The sequence below is a fragment of the Orussus abietinus genome, unplaced genomic scaffold, assembly GCF_000612105.2.
Source record: "Orussus abietinus isolate OABI.00-Male unplaced genomic scaffold, Oabi_2.0 scaffold37, whole genome shotgun sequence".
In the NCBI taxonomy this organism is placed as follows: domain Eukaryota; kingdom Metazoa; phylum Arthropoda; class Insecta; order Hymenoptera; family Orussidae; genus Orussus; species Orussus abietinus.
The window spans coordinates 41,615-58,806 of record NW_019394759.1 but is presented as its reverse complement, the minus strand read 5'-3'; the positions used below and the strand labels follow the sequence as shown (position 1 = coordinate 58,806).

The 17,192-nt window shown below is 46.1% G+C and overlaps 1 protein-coding gene across 2 annotated transcripts; it reads right to left on the bottom strand.

Annotated features, from left to right (window-relative positions):
- Positions 1–833: 833 nt before the first annotated feature.
- On the bottom strand, positions 834–15,436 carry LOC105696210 (6-phosphofructo-2-kinase/fructose-2,6-bisphosphatase). 2 transcript variants are annotated; one of them, XM_012418457.2, is made up of 6 exons: positions 15,238–15,436; positions 6,345–6,506; positions 4,990–5,150; positions 3,956–4,339; positions 3,098–3,367; positions 834–2,779 (listed from the first exon to the last, which is right to left on the bottom strand). In XM_012418457.2, exons 1-6 carry the CDS (start codon positions 15,434–15,436, stop codon positions 2,351–2,353), a joined length of 1,605 nt encoding a protein of 534 aa, XP_012273880.1. In that variant the 3' UTR covers positions 834–2,350. The 2 variants fall into 2 exon arrangements, with proteins under 2 accessions (XP_012273880.1, XP_012273881.1); XM_012418458.2 differs by lacking the exon at positions 15,238–15,436 and adding an exon at positions 8,253–8,401.
- Between the last annotated feature and the right edge of the window lie 1,756 nt (positions 15,437–17,192).

Sequence of the window (17,192 nt, the reverse complement as noted above, 5' to 3'; positions counted from 1 at the left end):
GGACAATTCGAAGGGACCTCTCGCGTCTCATTTCGCCCGGGAGGTTAATAGAGGTGGTTATTTATAGGCGGTACCTATTGCCAGGAGATCGCGCCCGCCCCTGGCGATTTGAAAGGCCCGCCACTTTCGAAGCGCGGCAACACTGCCCAGTACCCACGTGACCCGTGCCGCAAAACCGCGAAATTTGAATAAACATCATACGAGGTAATGAAACGAACTTGAACGAACTCTATGCGTACTTCAGATTTAGAAGCGATAACGAAAATGCTGGAATAAAAATGTTTCTTTTTTTTTTTTCCTTCTGCAGAGATCTGGATTTCTGGAAATATCCGTTTATACCTGTGCAATTAAACCGAATGACGGTTATTAATCTCTTTATCGTATGGCTATGGATTTCAGTGATTCGAAAGACAATTATTCCCAGCGCCACCTGACTTGATATCCTCAAACTATTCGCCAATTATGCGAACGATTCGACATATGCGAGGTCGACCCAAGCATGATGGACCCAAGAATTTTTCGCGTTGTTTGTCGACCGATTCGCGGTGATATAGACATAATTTGCGACCTTAGAGCTCCGGTCGAGGTGTATAAATATTCCTCCTAGCACCTAGGAATTACCTCTTGACTTTTCGAGATGAAGTAAAGGGACCGAGCGATCGGTTCTTCGCTCGCTCGAGTCAAAAGATCGCATCGAGGTCATCGATTCTAAAGTCGTTGCGTCATTCCGCCATTTTTAGCCGAACGCGGTGCTCAACCAAGATGATGCTCAAAAACTGAACGATAGTATTTAATCCTCCACATCCGCGTAATCCTACGACACATCGGCATGATACGTGTCTGTAAAAAACGTTTATTCATGCTTATTATAAAAAATGAACAAACACTGTGCGCAATCTATATGACTTAATGACAAAGTCTCGTAAGCGGTAACCTAACCTACGAGTGCATACATGCGACCAGGTGGCAATTTCTCTGTGCTTGGCGACGGACCTAAAGATGGCCGCGCTAAAACTAACCTAACGGAAGTCCCATCGACTAATTTCTGCAAACGCGTCCCTGGCGACAAAGGGAGAAAAAGACAACCATTGCACTCTTTGGGACGCGTCTAGCCTAGTGTTTTATTATGCACGTTATCGCGATTCAACAGCCTTAAGTCTAATCGGTAAAATTAATAACGAGTTGTTCGGCGAAGGAAATGCACGTTCTCGTTTCACTGAACAATGGACAGACGAAAGGCGTCCGAGTGAGAAAATGAAAGTGCGCCAAATTGGACAAAATGATTTTCTCACTCGACCAATGAGACGAGACCTCACGAGAGGCTTCCACCCTTCTTTTTGAGCGTTGACATTGACATTACGATAATCGGTCGGTAAAACAGAACGCCACGTCCCAATACATAGAAGAGTCATGGGATAAAATTCATCATTTTGAGTGTCGAATGTTGAATATCAGTTGTAACATAGACGTTTAGTTAGAATGAGAATTATAATCCAGATACCACTACCGCAATCTCCTCTTCTTCTTCCAGAGCTTACGAAGTCTAACTTAGGGTTAAATTCAATCCACCGTTTCCGGAGAAAAGGGGATGCTCTAATTATCTACTGTTAGGCTCTTCATATGAAAATATGATATTACTCTACGCGAAGATTAAGTTACATGTTAAGAGCTTAGACCTATAAGTACCATATACTGAAAAATCCGTAGAGGGCTCTAGCAGTGGGCACCTATGCTGCTACGTGGAAGAGTGCTTTCCTCAAAAAGAGAATACATCGCCTCTAATTCCACTGAAAGTGGTTATCTTCCATCTTTTCAAAGTTTTTCCACAGCCAATCGGAAGAGATTACATTGAATTTCGAGCCTACAGAACCCCAAGAATCCCGCGCGGCGCTAGACCGAATTCCACCATTAATTTCTGTCGTTCTCCAAGATGGCCGAAGAGCATGATCTTTTTCCAATCAAGACTTCTCACTAATTGATTGCCGATTCTACTTACATAAGAACCCAATAACCCGGCGCGGTGCAAAAATAGATTGACAGTCGGATCGCCCGATCCAGCTGGCCGTTCTCCAAGATGGCCGAGAAACAACCGACGTCGAAATCCCGAGCTCTAGAGCGGCGATCATTGGGAGAATTAAAAATAGCGAGTCAAAAGAGGAGGGGGACCTTTCCTCGTGGACAAAAGTTGCCGGCAGTTTTGTCAATTGCTAATCCCATGAGATCCCGACGCCGGAAATAGAAGCTTCCCCCCTGGGTGCATGCGAGACTCCGTGAAACTACTTTTTTGCCGCCTGCCCGTGAGTTTCCGTTCCCTGTGTTTTTTTCCCTTCCTCCGAGAATCAAATCCTCTTTAGTGTTGCTGTACGAGGGTGGGACCATTTCCATGGTTCCTCCACGGGTCGGGAATGTCATAATGCGTTGGCACTGTGAGAAGCGCGTCATCGGCGGTTCTGCTTGGGGTGCAATTGGTAGGCTTAAGTCTGGTAGTGTTGACGCACTCTATCGGCAGTTTGATGAACTCGAGCTTGTAATCGAAGCCTTGGCTGGTGATGCGGATTATCGTGTGCAGAGGGACCTCCATGTAGGGCAGCTCTTCCGGGGTCTTGTCCATGAAGAATCCGATGATGCACCGCAGAACAGCCTGGTGGGACACCACCAGAATGTTGTTGGATTGCTGCAGTTCCGAAATTACCGGCTCCACGCGTTGCATAGTGTCCAAATAGCTCTCTCCCCAGGGGTACCGATACCGCAGCTTGTCCTGGTCCCTCCAAGCAAACTCCTAGAAATCGACATCCCTAGATTAGCCATCTCCTGCCCCATCGCCTTTCTTCAACAATACCAAATAACAAAAAATCCCTCTCTCTATCGCCTAATAAATCTACCATTTTGCAACGATTTACACCTTCAGTCGAACCTCTTCCTTTTTCTGACTGCGAGGAACTTTATCACTAACCGGCCCATACTATAGCGCAATACTCGTTATCGAGTATTCGTACAGTAGAAGCATTTCGACGGAAGGTACATGTCGCAAGGGTTAGACAACGCTAAGCTATAGCTAATATCGAGAAATATTAATATCCACGTTCTAGGGTTCAACCTGAGGAAAATGTTCTTGCATCTCTTCGTAGGTGAAGCCCTCGCAGACGCCGGCGTTGAGCTCGTTCAAAGCGGCGACGTGTTCCTGGGGAGCTTCGACGCCTCTAGCAGTTGCGATGGTCCTCCTCAGACGACTGGTCAGGACCCGAAGATCAGGAATTCGCATTGCATTTATGCGATTCGCCAAGGCCTGAGCATACCGTTCTCCACGTGCACTTAGAACAGCGTCGCCCCCTACCTTGCCGATGACGTTGTACTCGCTCTCCCCATGCTGCGGACAAACGATACCATTAGAATTCAAGACACCGGCCCATTGATCTCAACAAGGTCTCGAGAAGACCCCAATAATTGATTATTCTCAAAACTACGCACGTACCGATAAATCGTAGCGATTCATAAGCCACACAGTAAAAGCGATACAAAAGTGACGCCCTAGAAATCTTGTTTATGAAACTGATCAAAACTATCTTCACCGATCCGTTTAATATTTTACCACGTGAATGTAGGAACCCTAAAGAAGGTCCCGAATCCCAGGAGATACTTTTTAAAATTCTTCCCAACAGTTAAAAAAAAATTCCATGGGTCCACATTCACGTGGGAGATGTTCAAACGATTCGTTGCGCTCAGTTCGGAGAAAAGTTTCACGAAGAAGCCTCCTTACAGGGCACTTTCGTAACGCCTTAACCCAAATCCACCTGTCGGTTAAACCCGTGTAAATCGGTTTGCTCAGATTTATCGTTACGCGTCGTATCTTCTTTTGACTGAGCAGATTTTAAATCTCACCGCGAACCTTCCGTATTTTTTATATAACTCGCGCGTTACGTAACAATGAGATATTAATTATTAGAAGGAGATTTACCCGAGAGAAGTAGAGGGTGTGGGGCTTAAGGGTGACGCTGGGCATGTATCCCAAAACGCTGTTTTCAATATGGCCGCTGACTTTGTGCGCCTTGATTTCCGCAGTGGCGGTGTCCATGCGGATCATCGGATAATTCCCCTCCTCCATGGGTTGGTACACCCTGATGTAGTGGGCGATCTTGGAGCGTAGATCCTCGGCGGCGAGGGCAGGGTCCATGTTGGCATAATCCGGACTGAAGCGCAGGATCTCCTGGCAATTGCGCTCGAGGACGAGGTGGTCGTCGCATACGCACTCGATGAAGAGGACGCGGTACCCGAGCTGGGTGGAAAAATAATCGAAGACCTCGGCGCGTTGCTCGCGCGTCACCAGAGTGGCGTCCAGGATCTTCAAAGGAAAATCGTTCCCTTTAGGTCGGGTTGCCCAAAGGGGCTGGAGCGAGTTTCTACAGTCGGCAGAGAAAAAAGGCCACGGATCGGCCGGCACCGGGAGCATTCGGATAACGGGAGAGCATCTACGAAGAACGATAAGAGAGAAAGAGAATCCCTTCAAGGAAGACACACTCCAGGTGTCGCGGTTGGGAAGTCAAGAAGTTCGAGCCCCAAGAAGTGGGCATCATCACCGGGGATTCGAGAGACGCTCTGGAGCATCCCGACTGAAGTCCCAGAGGAGAACATCACGAAGATAGGGAACCCGGAATCAGGACTTCTTGGGGGCCGTCGAGGGGAAATCGAGCCCTTAGGGCCGAACTGGTGAAACTCGTTACAGGGACTTTGTTCACCGATCATCGGACCGGGTCATGCCGGTCCTAGAGCGGGAACAATGGGAAAATGGTTACCCAAGGCGTAACCCTTTTCCTAGTTTCTTGTGACAGAGGAGCGAAGTCGATATATATCGGGGGTTCGGTGGACCTCCTCGGGACGAGACTCCGACACCGGACGTGAACGCTAACTGGGGCCCTGGACCCCCCGGGAAGACGGGCCATCTCGGGCACCTTATCAGCCGTTCTCTCCCCTTTTTACCGATCTTATGCTTACAGCAACTGAATTCCCGGAAGCAAGCCACGAGGCGCAGTCGTGCATCGCGTCCCTTTGAGCAAGGGCCCTCAGGGTGGAGTTCGCCACGTGGTCCGGCCGGAAGAGCTCGTGGGAGGCGTAAAGCTCCAGCCTCTTCCTCCGGTAGTCGCTCACTCTCATCACTGAAACACAGAAACGAAAGTTCGTCACTCACCCCAATTTGCGATGCCCACCGTTAAGGGCGTGTTCGCATTCCGCATTTACGAACGTTCCGCGCGTTCACGCAATGCCACAGCCATGTCGCTCGTAAAAACGCGCGTGGAAGCAATATGGCGCAACAACGCGTCACGTGTACAGACCCTAATTGTTGAAACGCTCTTTACACGCTTTATCCGAGGTATCATCCCACGGGACGTGAACCATATTTTCGAGTGACATTAAAACTAACGTTCAGAATCAACATGTCAGGAAACAAACGCTAAGGGATGACACTCTTTAAATCTTAAACCGAGATTTTCTGCGTCTGCACGCATGGAATCAAGATGGCGGCGCGACGAGTGCTAAGAAGGAATGTAGATGGAAGAATTTGACGGCGCTCCGTGAAATGGACAATATACTCTGTGATTTAGCGATGTTATATCTTGATTCGGGCTGATATCGTTTAAAATTGTTCAGTCAGGGTTTCTCATTTCTGCCGTCGTGGCAACCTAACCTCGTTAACGTCCCGTGGGAACGCACCACGTCGAAACGTCCCAAACGTATCTCTCGTTTCTCGTCTGCTACTCAATACTTTCTTACGTCGATATTTGCGCAGGTGCGATACCACCCATTGCGTAATCTCCCGTACGTCGCAATTACATCCGATAATCTGTTAGCGGTAACAATTACACCGAGTCTAGCTGTACCAAGTGTACCTAACCTCGTCCAGTGCTTGATACTATTAAGAGTCAATAGTCGCGTAGATGCGATAACACTCGGTCAATGCTTTTGCGTAACCGACTGTTTATTATAATTACTCTCGGTAATCTGTCAGGCATTGTAATTACATCGAGTCCGTTCATAAGCTCGTATACCTAACCTCTTCAACCGCCCTACACCTTCTTAAGCCGATTCCCATCGCAGATGCGATAACGCTCGGTCTCCTGCCATTGCACGATCCATCGTCCGTTGATAATCCGCCTTATCGCAGATATCGACTGGATTTAAACGTAATTCCATCGAGGGTATCGCGCATGCGCCTGCGAAGTATCGGCAATCAGTAGATAATCGCAGGCACAAGAACGAATCGTGTCACCTGGCCGACCTAGCTTAGGTTTAATGCTTTTTGCGTTATTGCGTTTGCGTTATTAATAATATTAATGATGGTTTTTGCTCACCTTTGGAGGATTTACCGCTCCAGTTGAGCCGGCGAGCAAGACTTTGGGCGACCTGGCTCTTCCCGCGGGCCGGAAGTCCGCAAGTCGCGACGACCACCCCGGCGAACTTCCGGGGCGATTTGGTAAGCCCGGGTGCTCTCACCGGCATCTCTTGCGTGGCTTCTGAAAGATGAAGATAAAAGACATGGGATTAAATACCGCACCATGCGAATCTATTAATCAGTCCATGAGAGGCTGGCTTCGCGGAAATTTTCGCTACGCAAGCAGGATGACGAAATACAATTGCCGCGATAGCCAGTCGATATTCCGCGAGAATTTCGCGAAATGTCATTAACACTGATAACCAAGAGAGGCTACATCAGTGTCAGCAAATGCTGTCGTCAGAGCGCCAGCTAAACAAACGCGAGAAATCGCCTCTTCAGGCGTTTCGATATCGCGTTGCTAATTTCGAACGCGGCCGCCATCTTGGTTCTTGCAGCCCACCGCACATGACGCTGGAAATGGTGATTTTTCCCCAAATTTCCGTAAATTGTCGCACAAAACGAGGCAACTAGTGGTTAACCGAACGTGTCTCGAATATATTATGATAATCATGAGCGAGATAATTGTAAAAGGAATGCAAGTAACTGTCGCCTGCCGACTGCGACCCTCGCTATTTTCGTCGGTGGCGATAACGGCGATTGTTCGATTAATCGAGCCGGAACGGTGAACTCGTTTCGAGTTAAGAGAAGGTAACTCTCGCTGGGTATCGAACTCCGATCGATCCGCAGATTTACGTTACATGCACAATTACATAAATTAAGGAAGTAGAAGAGCTTCCAATCGATCAGAGTCCTTGGCGTCTTCGGTAAACAGTTAGCTGGGCCATTGCAAAATAGTCTCCTAATCGGGAAATGTTGAAATAATAACGGTTCACGGAGGTCTTGTTTTTTTCTTCTTCCCCCCCTATTTTTATCTTCCTCTAGCGGTTTTAATGCTGCATTTAACATCCGACGTCACGAACTGCAGGGACGCCAGCCATTGCCGATCGATCCGGAGGCTCGGCCGCCAGAAATTCTGATCGGAGGCTTTCGAAAGCGTTTCCCACTCCTTTAAACGCCGTTGAATAGTTTCGTAACGCATTCTGGAACGAAACTCCGTCACACTTCCCGTATCGCAGTTCACCAGTCACGAAGTATGGAAACTTCTGCCAGCGGTCAACATAAATGTCCACGTGCCGAAAACACATCAGTCGTTCGGAAATCACGTATATCTGTTGACAAACATTAAGTAGTACATGCGATCACTTATTTCCCGATAACACGCGATACCGAATAATCGTAGCCCATGTGCATACGTGAATTACTAGGGAATACTTATATAACGAGCGATAAGAGGAGAAACCAATATGGCGGTTGCCCAATGTATCGAAGAAAATAATGATTTCCATCCTTCGGGGAAAGCAAAGATGCGAAGGCATATTATCGTTATCTACCCACTCATTAACGCGTGGAAAAGCGAAAGGGTATCTCTTTACCCTAATGCGACGTATATATTCATCGATTTGTATATGACCACTATGCATATTCAGGGATTTCGGCAGCACACTTGGTACTCCATGTATACATACTTAAGCCACTGCTACAGTACTGCAGGCTGACGAAGAAGTTTAAAATTAGCACAATGTTGCTAAGGAAAAAGAATCGAAGGAACAAATGGGTCGAAAACAAGCCGCCATCTTGGATGCCTTAATATGCGGAAAGAGGACAATTAGGTTTACACCGGCGGTTTAAGCCTCCGCAAGAAAATTTCTCCCAGTTGTGGAAATGTAAACATCGAGAATGTACATTCTCGGAGGGAAATTGAAAGTGCCTTGAGATATGACGAAAAGTTACACAAAAGAAAACGTTCTAAGGAGCCTACGCTTACCGATGACACACATGACGATTTAAACCTAGATCCGGAACAAGGATTTCTTCGAAAATGCGCGTTTATGCGTTTATAAATAAAGCCTGGTAGACATGTGCGAGCGATCCGATCGCCTGCAGTGAACTGAACCTCGTTAGAAACCGCCGATGACCTTTAGGTTTGGCTTTAGTGTCGTATTTTGGCTCTGGCCTAAAGGCGGCTCCACAATTGGCGACGCTTGCCAAAGACTTCCACGGGAGTAAAGTTCGCACGTAGGTGGGGACTTAAGGCGCTATTTCATTTGCACGATAGTCATTGTACAAGGAATATATTTAGGGGAAAAAAAATTTAGTCGCACGTATGAACTATATTCTGGACAATTCATCTATGTCGAATTTTTGCTACGACGGAAGTCGCGAGGCGTTCGGGAGACAATCGAAGGTTTTTTCATTTATTTGTCGTATAGGATTTGATAGCGTTAACATCTATGCAGATTTTGAAGGCCCTTCAAGGAGAATTACGTGTTTTCGTCGGGAACCGCGAGCTCTATACGTCGGGACGCGTTGGCTCCAATTTCGAGGACGGTTCCAAAGTTCACCGGCGATGTCGCCACTATCTCGTGATTGATCTCTGATCCCATCGCCCCGAATGAACTTTCAGGAAGATACGACTCCGCGAACTATCGGATTTCGGCCGAGAAATATTACAGGAACGAGATGACGGTGCCAAGATTGGTTCGCGAGTGGTCACGAACCAAAAGGAACATCAAGCTAGATAATCGTGTATTTTAGGACAATACTTTTAGACTGTACAAGACAGCAGCGCGTTTATTTATTTGTTTATTTACCAGCTTAGTAGATCTAAAGTCCCTTTGGTATAGAATAATTTCTTTTACAGGTTTTACCAACTGTCCAATAAATTACGAGCAGTACTGAGGGAGGAAGATAAGCATTTTTCAAGATTTCAAGATGGCGGCGCGGAAGGAAGAAGGTTAAATTAAGGCGACGTGAAAGTGGCGTCGAAGAGGTCACGTTTATGAAACCTTTCTCCGAATTGGGTGTACCGAATCATTTCAAACTTTACAACGCGAATATGGAGGGTATATGGATGGTTCTGACACCTATGCAATTTCATTTTTTGTAAAATTTGTTTATATACGTCTTTTTAAATTTTCTACAAAACACGAAATTTCACGGGTCAGAACCTTCCTTAAAGCCTCCAAATAAACGTTGCAAAGTCTGAAACGATTAAGAACTCTGCAGTTTTGAAAATGACAAGCTTTGATATTAATTCCCGTGCGACCAGGTAAAATAATACCAAACTCCAAGAAGGAAATTCCGCCGGAAATGACGACTCGCTTTCATGCGTAACAACTCGCTAACACGAGACTCTGCGAACGTCAATGAAAAGTGATCGATGGACGTTTCTCGATATCGAAAGGAAGAACGATCAATGAGGCATTGTTCTCCTATTTTGAAAAACAAAAGAAACATTTACAGTAGTGAAGCTAACGCCTCGACCAGCGGAAATTGAATTATCAACCGTAACAGAAGAAACGAACATTCCACGATAACCCCGGACGTCGTTCGATGAATTGCATTCGATCGACCTCTGGGCACGAAATAACGATTCTTATCCGGGACCTCGAGATTCCTATTCGTTAGAGAAACCGGCAGAAACGGCTATCTGTGAAAGGAGTTTTTAGCGACGACCTTCCGGTGCAGAAAATATTGAATGAGTTTGGTTAATACGACGAGGGCTCGCCTGGATCGGTCGAGCCGTGTCGGAAACAAGAGAATGAGAGAGAGAGATAGGAAATTGCTGACGCAACACCGCGATCTCTTCAACGGGTCCGACAGAACTTGAAATTCAACTTCTCCCGGTGAAGGCATCGAAGAGGCAATTTATTAAAGTAGATAGGACCCTCGAATAAGCCTCATCGAATATTCCGCGGTGATTAAAAAAAATAAACCCGAGGTATAACGTTAAAAATTACGATTTGACGATTTCAAGGCCTCGTAGTTCGCGATGGTCTCACCAGAGGGAGAAAAAAATGGATTGTCTCGTAAGTCTCGATCGCCGTGTTGCCTCTCGCTGATGTAACTGTACGGATGTGTTAGCAGGTCCGAAGACCACCAATCAGAACCTGGAATTAAGTCTCTGCCACCACCAAGAGCGCCGTTAAACCGAGAACGAGCACACAGTCAGTTGATCTCGAGTCGCAGCACTGGACCCGACTACTCTCCACGCCGGAAACCGGCCATTATTCCCGTGAAAATCCCGTGATCTGTTGAAAAATCTCCCACCCTCTGCAACCGGTAAGAAGTTAGACCTCCATTAAAGTAATTCCACTCGAGATAGTTCATGGAACCGCCGCCATTAACGCAATCCATGGTGCGCGTCATCCGGAAGGACGCCGTTCTCCAAATCGAAACAAAATGGCGGCCGCGCGAAGAACTGACCTTTATTAACAGCAGGCTAAGCAAACCCGTAAATATAAATTTCAGATGGACCATCGATAACAAATAATCCGCCCGTTGCTTTAGTGACAAAGCATCAAGTTAAAGGAAAACCTTAAAATGCATGTAATCAAACTCAGGTGGGATTTCCTCCTCGGCGAGGAGTTTCAAAGTCCTTTCGTGTACCTCAATTCTTCCCGGGAATGCTGTAATTAAATTGCGTGGGACACTGCAGACGGTACAGCTTAGAAAATGCGGAAAACCATGGAATCGAACATCGAGTTTACCTATAACGTAACGGCGGGTAAAAAGTTAAGCAGTTGAATAAATGAATAAGTCGTGTCAGCAACCAGATTGCGTGTGTAAAGTGAATTCAGTAGTGAAATGGCAATGATTAATTGGATGGATAAACCACTGATAAATAAACTAATAAATAATAAGCTTGCTCAATCGACCCTGAGGTTTCATAATCCACCTTGAGTTGGGAGATTGCGATTGAAAGTTGCATTTTCAAAATGGCGGTGACCTATAGGGACAAGGGGAACGTTTCCCAACGGTTCTCGGAAATCATTGATTTATGTTAACGAGCACATGCAAGGCGCAATTAGCAACAATTATTACCGTACTTTCTGCCTTCGCAAGCAGACCAACATGTTACGTCACACTTGATCTCGTTTTTGCAGTAAAGCGACCTATTTATTAATTTCATTTCACCGGGGAAAAAAAAAAGAATCTGCCTCTCGGATGTGACATCAAGTCCCTTTACTGCTAAATGTTTGTTTCGACATTAAGAAAATTAACAATTCGATGTTAATTGTAAAATAAATGGGCCCCAGATGCTCCGTAGCGAAATGTCGGGTTTAATCAAGAGTGTATACATCGCCGAGAGAAGCTGATTTTGTTCAAGGTCCTCCGATATCTAAACGTGGCACACAGCTTCTAGTGGGTTTATAAACGGTATCGGAATTCTAGGTTAGAATGGTGATATGTGGCCTGATTGGCTCAGTTGGGGGCTCGGCTGCATTCCCAGCTAACAACTGAGTGTTAAGAGTCAGGCAAAGTTAAATCCTCATTACACCGTGTTAATAAGAAAATCCTTGAGAGACCCAACAGCTTGACAATTTGTATATTAAACAATTGCCACTTGACCGTCATCTCTAAACTGCGAGATTTTCGCCATAGAGGTGACCTTCAAATACGAGGCGCTAATTTAATCCAATTTCGGGGCAATTGGACGTTTTTCCTTGCAACCAGTGCATTAAAAACGAACGACCACTGAATAATAAAGGAATCGACTCGATCGAAGCTACTCTTCATTTGAATATCCCGTGCACATCGAATATTATCGATTGGTGTGTTTAAAAGAAGAAAAAAAGAAAAAGAACCATGAACCAAAATGGCGGCGCTGCAGCCCGATTGGCTCAGCTTGGAGGCTCGATATGATATTTTCAGCTGATTCCTGCACATTTGATACGAGTTAAACGTGATAAATAGTGCTCTGTTTACACCACGTTAACAAAGAGGACCGTAAGGAAGGCGGCAATCGTGAACCCGATAATAACGGTAATTAATGATAATTAATGAAATGAAGAAAGCGCGTATGCATAAGATTCCCTTATATTTGGATAAGATGTATACATCCACGTGCATATGTACATGCACGGGGCAGGGTGACGAGTTCAATGAATTTATAAACAGTGCCGCAATTACAGGAGCCAAAATGGCGCCTCTGCAACGCGGAGGCTCGTGTGTATTCTCAGCAGAGCATTAATTGCCTGGTACAAATGAATTGGAGATCTTAAGACGTGTTTACCCGCGGCTAATGAGCTACCGATGTGAGACTTTAACAAAGAGATCCTCGGGAAAGACAACAGACTTTGTGTACCAAGGGATTGGGATATCCCGACGTCCATTGTGTTCCGGAGAAATCTGTGAAAACGATTTCCGAAAACGGCTCGAGCAATATCCCCTAGAAAAAAAAAAATGACATTTCGAGGGAAACGCTAAAATGGACTAGCGAGTGATGCGCTGATGGCTTTTATTTATACTCTCCTTTTTTTTTTTATTATTATTTACTTTGGCAGAGCTAACTCGGGCGGGTCTAAATGCGAACCAAAGAGCGTGGGCCACGCCGACAGAATTCGGCGATTCGATTGGCTCAGCTGGGGGCACGACTACCAGCTGACTAAAAATTACTCGACACATATGCGAGCCGGAGGATGTTGCGACAGGTTTGTTTACTCAGTGGCGACGACTCCACCTCGCGCACGTGTGTATGCTAATCGCGAGCCCACTCCCGACATTTTGACTCGCCGCAAATGCCAGATGGCAGCTGACGCCTGACGATAACCTTGCACGAGAAATAAACGTTAACTGGTCAAAGTGCAGAACCCCGACCAATCCCGAAACACACCGCCTAACTTCGGTGTCCCTGACTTTTCGAAACTCGGCTTCCGCGGATCTCTTTGACTCCCCGTTGAAGAGACTCGAAAGAAACGGAATGGAAATATACATTCATTCCAACGAATAGATTTTATTTCCCACGGACTAAAGTAGAGATGCATTCCTCCTCCGCGGAGTTAAACGTAAATCCACATGCGAACGAACTATGATTAAGAACTTTCAACGAAAATTTACTCCTGCTTAGTGTACAAGGTTTATCGAGAAAAGTCATTAGACACTGAATAGAACACTTTCGCCACTTTTACTCTTCGGTAGAGTTGCGCGCCAAATATACACACTTAGGTGCATAAGCATAAGGATAAAAACCAGCTGATAAACTAGCCGATCATTATAAATTGATTAGTTTTTATTATGCTTACGGTTATCATTAAGTAAGATATCTCCAACGAGACCGGGTTCAAATCCCGGCAGGGTCTTCGACTCGGTTAAACTGTTTTTTTTTTCTTTTTTTTTTCCCTTTCTCTCATTCTAACCGAACTACCACTCTCTTATCGCGACTCCAGCGTTCATAAATAAATTTTACGACATTTCGCTCGATTGCTCAAGCTAATTAGATCCCACCCAAGAGTGGCATTTGGCTTGTAGATAAAAAACGGGCGTTTGGCCGAATCATTTGATAAGTTTCAGTAAGACTCTTAGCTGATACTTCGCCGTCTGGAATTTGTCTAGATCAGTCCAAGGCCATCGAGCTTAACGCTATCAAGTGGAAATGACTACGTAATCCACGTGCGATCTCGCAATACTTTGAGATAGGCAGTGACCACTCGATAGGAACACCCTAACCGTTTATAATTCGACCAATCTCATCCGAGGACTCATAACAGAATGATCGACGATGGGCTCCTGATTCGCGATATCACCCTCCCGATGTAATTGACCGGTAATATAAAGTAATCCACATCGTTCAAGAATGTCCCCCCCAAGCCACGAGAGTTGCATTGGCGACATTGTCGCTCGATAACAAAATACATTTTTCTTCCATATTTAACATTATGAATAAACGTATCGAGGTAAAAAGAGGTCATTAAGCCGTTTGCGAGCATCCAGCGTTATCAGAAATCCGCACGAATTCCGATAAGCCGAACGATATCGACTGTAATCTCGCTAATTGATCATCGCCGAGTTCTGCGAAGCACTTTTCGCATTGTGGGCCCTGACAAAAGATATCATCTCTTTAGGCAGGTGAGGATGCAATTTTTGTCGTTGAAACAATAGCTCTCTCGAGAGGTCCGTCGACTACTTGTGTTATCGATCGACCAAGCCAAAAGTTTTTGAGCACGGACGTCACAAACGACCTTCTTCGACCTGTATAATATTTTCGGTACACGGCTAAAATTGCAAACCGCAAGTATGATGCGGTATTTTTTTTTTATACATGTCGCGAGAAATTTCATGATTTTCACCGTTAACAAAAAATGCAACCCAGGACTATCGTGCGCTGTTATCACCTGACTCGAGGAAAGTCATGGTTTCCCTGTGCTAACAATTGATCCTTATTCCAAGTGTGCAGGTGGGGGGTTTAAGCTAATCTTTACTATGGCAAAACGGTATTTGTCGAGAACAATTGGAAAAGACGAACCCCAAACGTTCACACCACGTTCCCATAGGGTTACAACCTGGGAAGTGTTCTGGGAAAACCCCATGCTGTTAGGGCGGTTTAAGGTTCCAGATTCGTGGTAACGGGGGATATCACATTGCGTTTGTGACAAAGTGATATCCCCGAAAATGGAGGACAATCCCAGATAGACAGTCCCGATCATCTGTACGCGATTGATTCAGACATAGGGCATCATATCCTGCACCATATCACTGGGTGGTGAAGATGTATGCTCTCATACGTAAGTTTAAATTCGAGCTACATTCATATCCCACCTAATGAGGTCTCACGAGATTACACATATCATAAGATATGTGAGAAAACATGAGGTCCGTGAATATGCATATGCATGATGATTACAGTAAGTACGCAAAGCCGTGATACGAAGTCAATGTAAAGTTCATATAAAGTCCATACAAAGTAAACCTATCTATCTGGGATAGGAAAGGTGGAGGATCTGGTCCAAGCTCCCAAAAGGATGACTGACCTTGAAGCTTCTCCTCGGTGCAAGGGGCCATGATATCGCCGATACACTTAGCCTTGACGACTTCCTTCGGTTTTTCGGGGTGTGCGACAACAGCCGGCTCCTGGAGCAAGCCGGTCTGAAGAGCAAGCTTCCGGACAGCGAGACAGTATCCCAGGACGGGTCCAGCCAGAAGATCCAGACAGGCTGCCACCCAGGGCATACCAGATCCACGGACTCGGAACCCCGGAGCGGGACGCCCTTAAGGTCGGAGCCTACCAGGATCCAGTGCCCCAAAGGACCTTCACAGACTGCAGATACGAGGGAACCTCCTTGAGCCTAATTCCGGCGTCGGTAGTCCGTCGGGCGTCCTCGTACAAAGGAATTACTCAGAGTAAAGGCAACCCTGGCCGCTATGAGCCCTCCACCGATCCTCAAATATGGTGCCCCGTTGGTACGGAGACTATATCACAGCTCTTTCCGGACTCGGTCTCCCTCTTGGGCTAGAGTCCTTCGGAGAAGTGGTCGCTGCTCGTGTGCCGTATGATGGACAACAGATCCTCCCTCATTCCAATTTGCTTGATCCTCACTTCCGGAGCCAGTTTGCGGGTTTCCGGCTGCCCGTCCAACAAACACACGGGAGACTTTCGCCTCGGTGGGCTCTCGGGTCTTCGCAGGTCGGATTTAAGGTCCCTCGAATAAGTTCCTTTCCTGCCCCCTGGAGTGCTTACATAGTCACCCACGGGTCCTGTAATCGAACCGTATCCTGGAATCGGATCGCTTTCCAGAGAAACGACACCTTACACTCTCGTTCTACCTCTCCCAATCGCCGGTCAAGGCTTCCTCGGCCGTACCGAGTCTCGCCTTTATTTAATATCCACTTTTTCGTTTCGCGGATTTCCCTCTCTAGCGACGAGAGAAGCGGATATTACCGACCGGGAAAGCTGCCCGGCGAGTTTGAGGTTATTTATATCCGCGATGTCCCTATTTCACGTGCAGACGGACGACGCCGCTCGCTCCGTACGGTCCGTCGATGTTGCCACGTCTTGAGTTTCGGGAGCGGCAGTAATGAATTTTTCACAATGTTGGAAAAGTATCTTCTTGGTAACGTTCACCGGAGACTGTTCGAGAACTTCGAGGTCGGCAGTGACTCGATGGCGACCCTTTGTTTATACGATGCAGCGGCTGGCGGGGCTCGGGCCGGGCTCGACGACGCTTCCTCTTCGAGGCCTGAATCCAAACTGCCCGCGTTTCGCCCCGCACACCTTTATATCATCGACCCGAGCTCGCTGCTCGTCGCGCCAACGGTCAGCCAATCAGCGCGCAGGTTTAGACCCCGCCCACCAATCAGAGCGCACCGGTTCCCCCACCACTCGCCTGGAGTCGACGTCGGTTCGTAGCCCTCTGGTTTCGACGCGGTAGTTTGCAATAAATCGCAAACGGAAATTATACTCTTTGTATTATTTATTTTATTTATTTCTTATCAATTTTGATTCATTACGTTACGTCAAGGGATGTACCGTTCAATGCAGATACCACTCAGACGATTAATTACGTGCTTAAAGAAATTATACTCTTTGTATTATTTATTTTATTTATTTCTTATCAATATTGATTGATTACTTTACGAACCACTCGGCTGAAGCCGGCACTGGTTCGTAGCCCTCTGGTATCGACGCGGTAGTTTGCAGTAAATCGCAAACGGAAATTATACGCTTTGTTTTATTTATTTTATTTATTTCTTATCAATTTTGATTCATTACGTTACGTCAAGGGATGTACCGTTCAATGCAGATACCACTCAGACGATTAATTACGTGCTTAAAGAATATCTTACCGCGATGCTAAAATTACGAGATTAATATTTTATTGTGAATGTAGGGAGAAAGAATTGATAAATAAATCTTGGTTAGAGTGGTTGGTAATTGCGTTCTGTAAAGTATCGAATCACGTGGCTTTTTGATTAAAAGGAGAAACCA

Bases quoted from the DNA above. Each gene is read 5' to 3' on its own strand.
- LOC105696210 (XM_012418457.2), bottom strand. From the start codon at position 15,436: ATGCCCTGGGTGGCAGCCTGTCTGGATCTTCTGGCTGGACCCGTCCTG. The intron at 6,507-15,237 runs GTCAGTCATCCT...TTCATCTTTCAG, and splicing joins CACCGAGGAGAAGCTTCAAG to AAGCCACGCAAGAGATGCCG. The intron at 2,780-3,097 runs GTTGAACCCTAG...GTCGATTTCTAG, and splicing joins TGCAAGAACATTTTCCTCAG to GAGTTTGCTTGGAGGGACCA.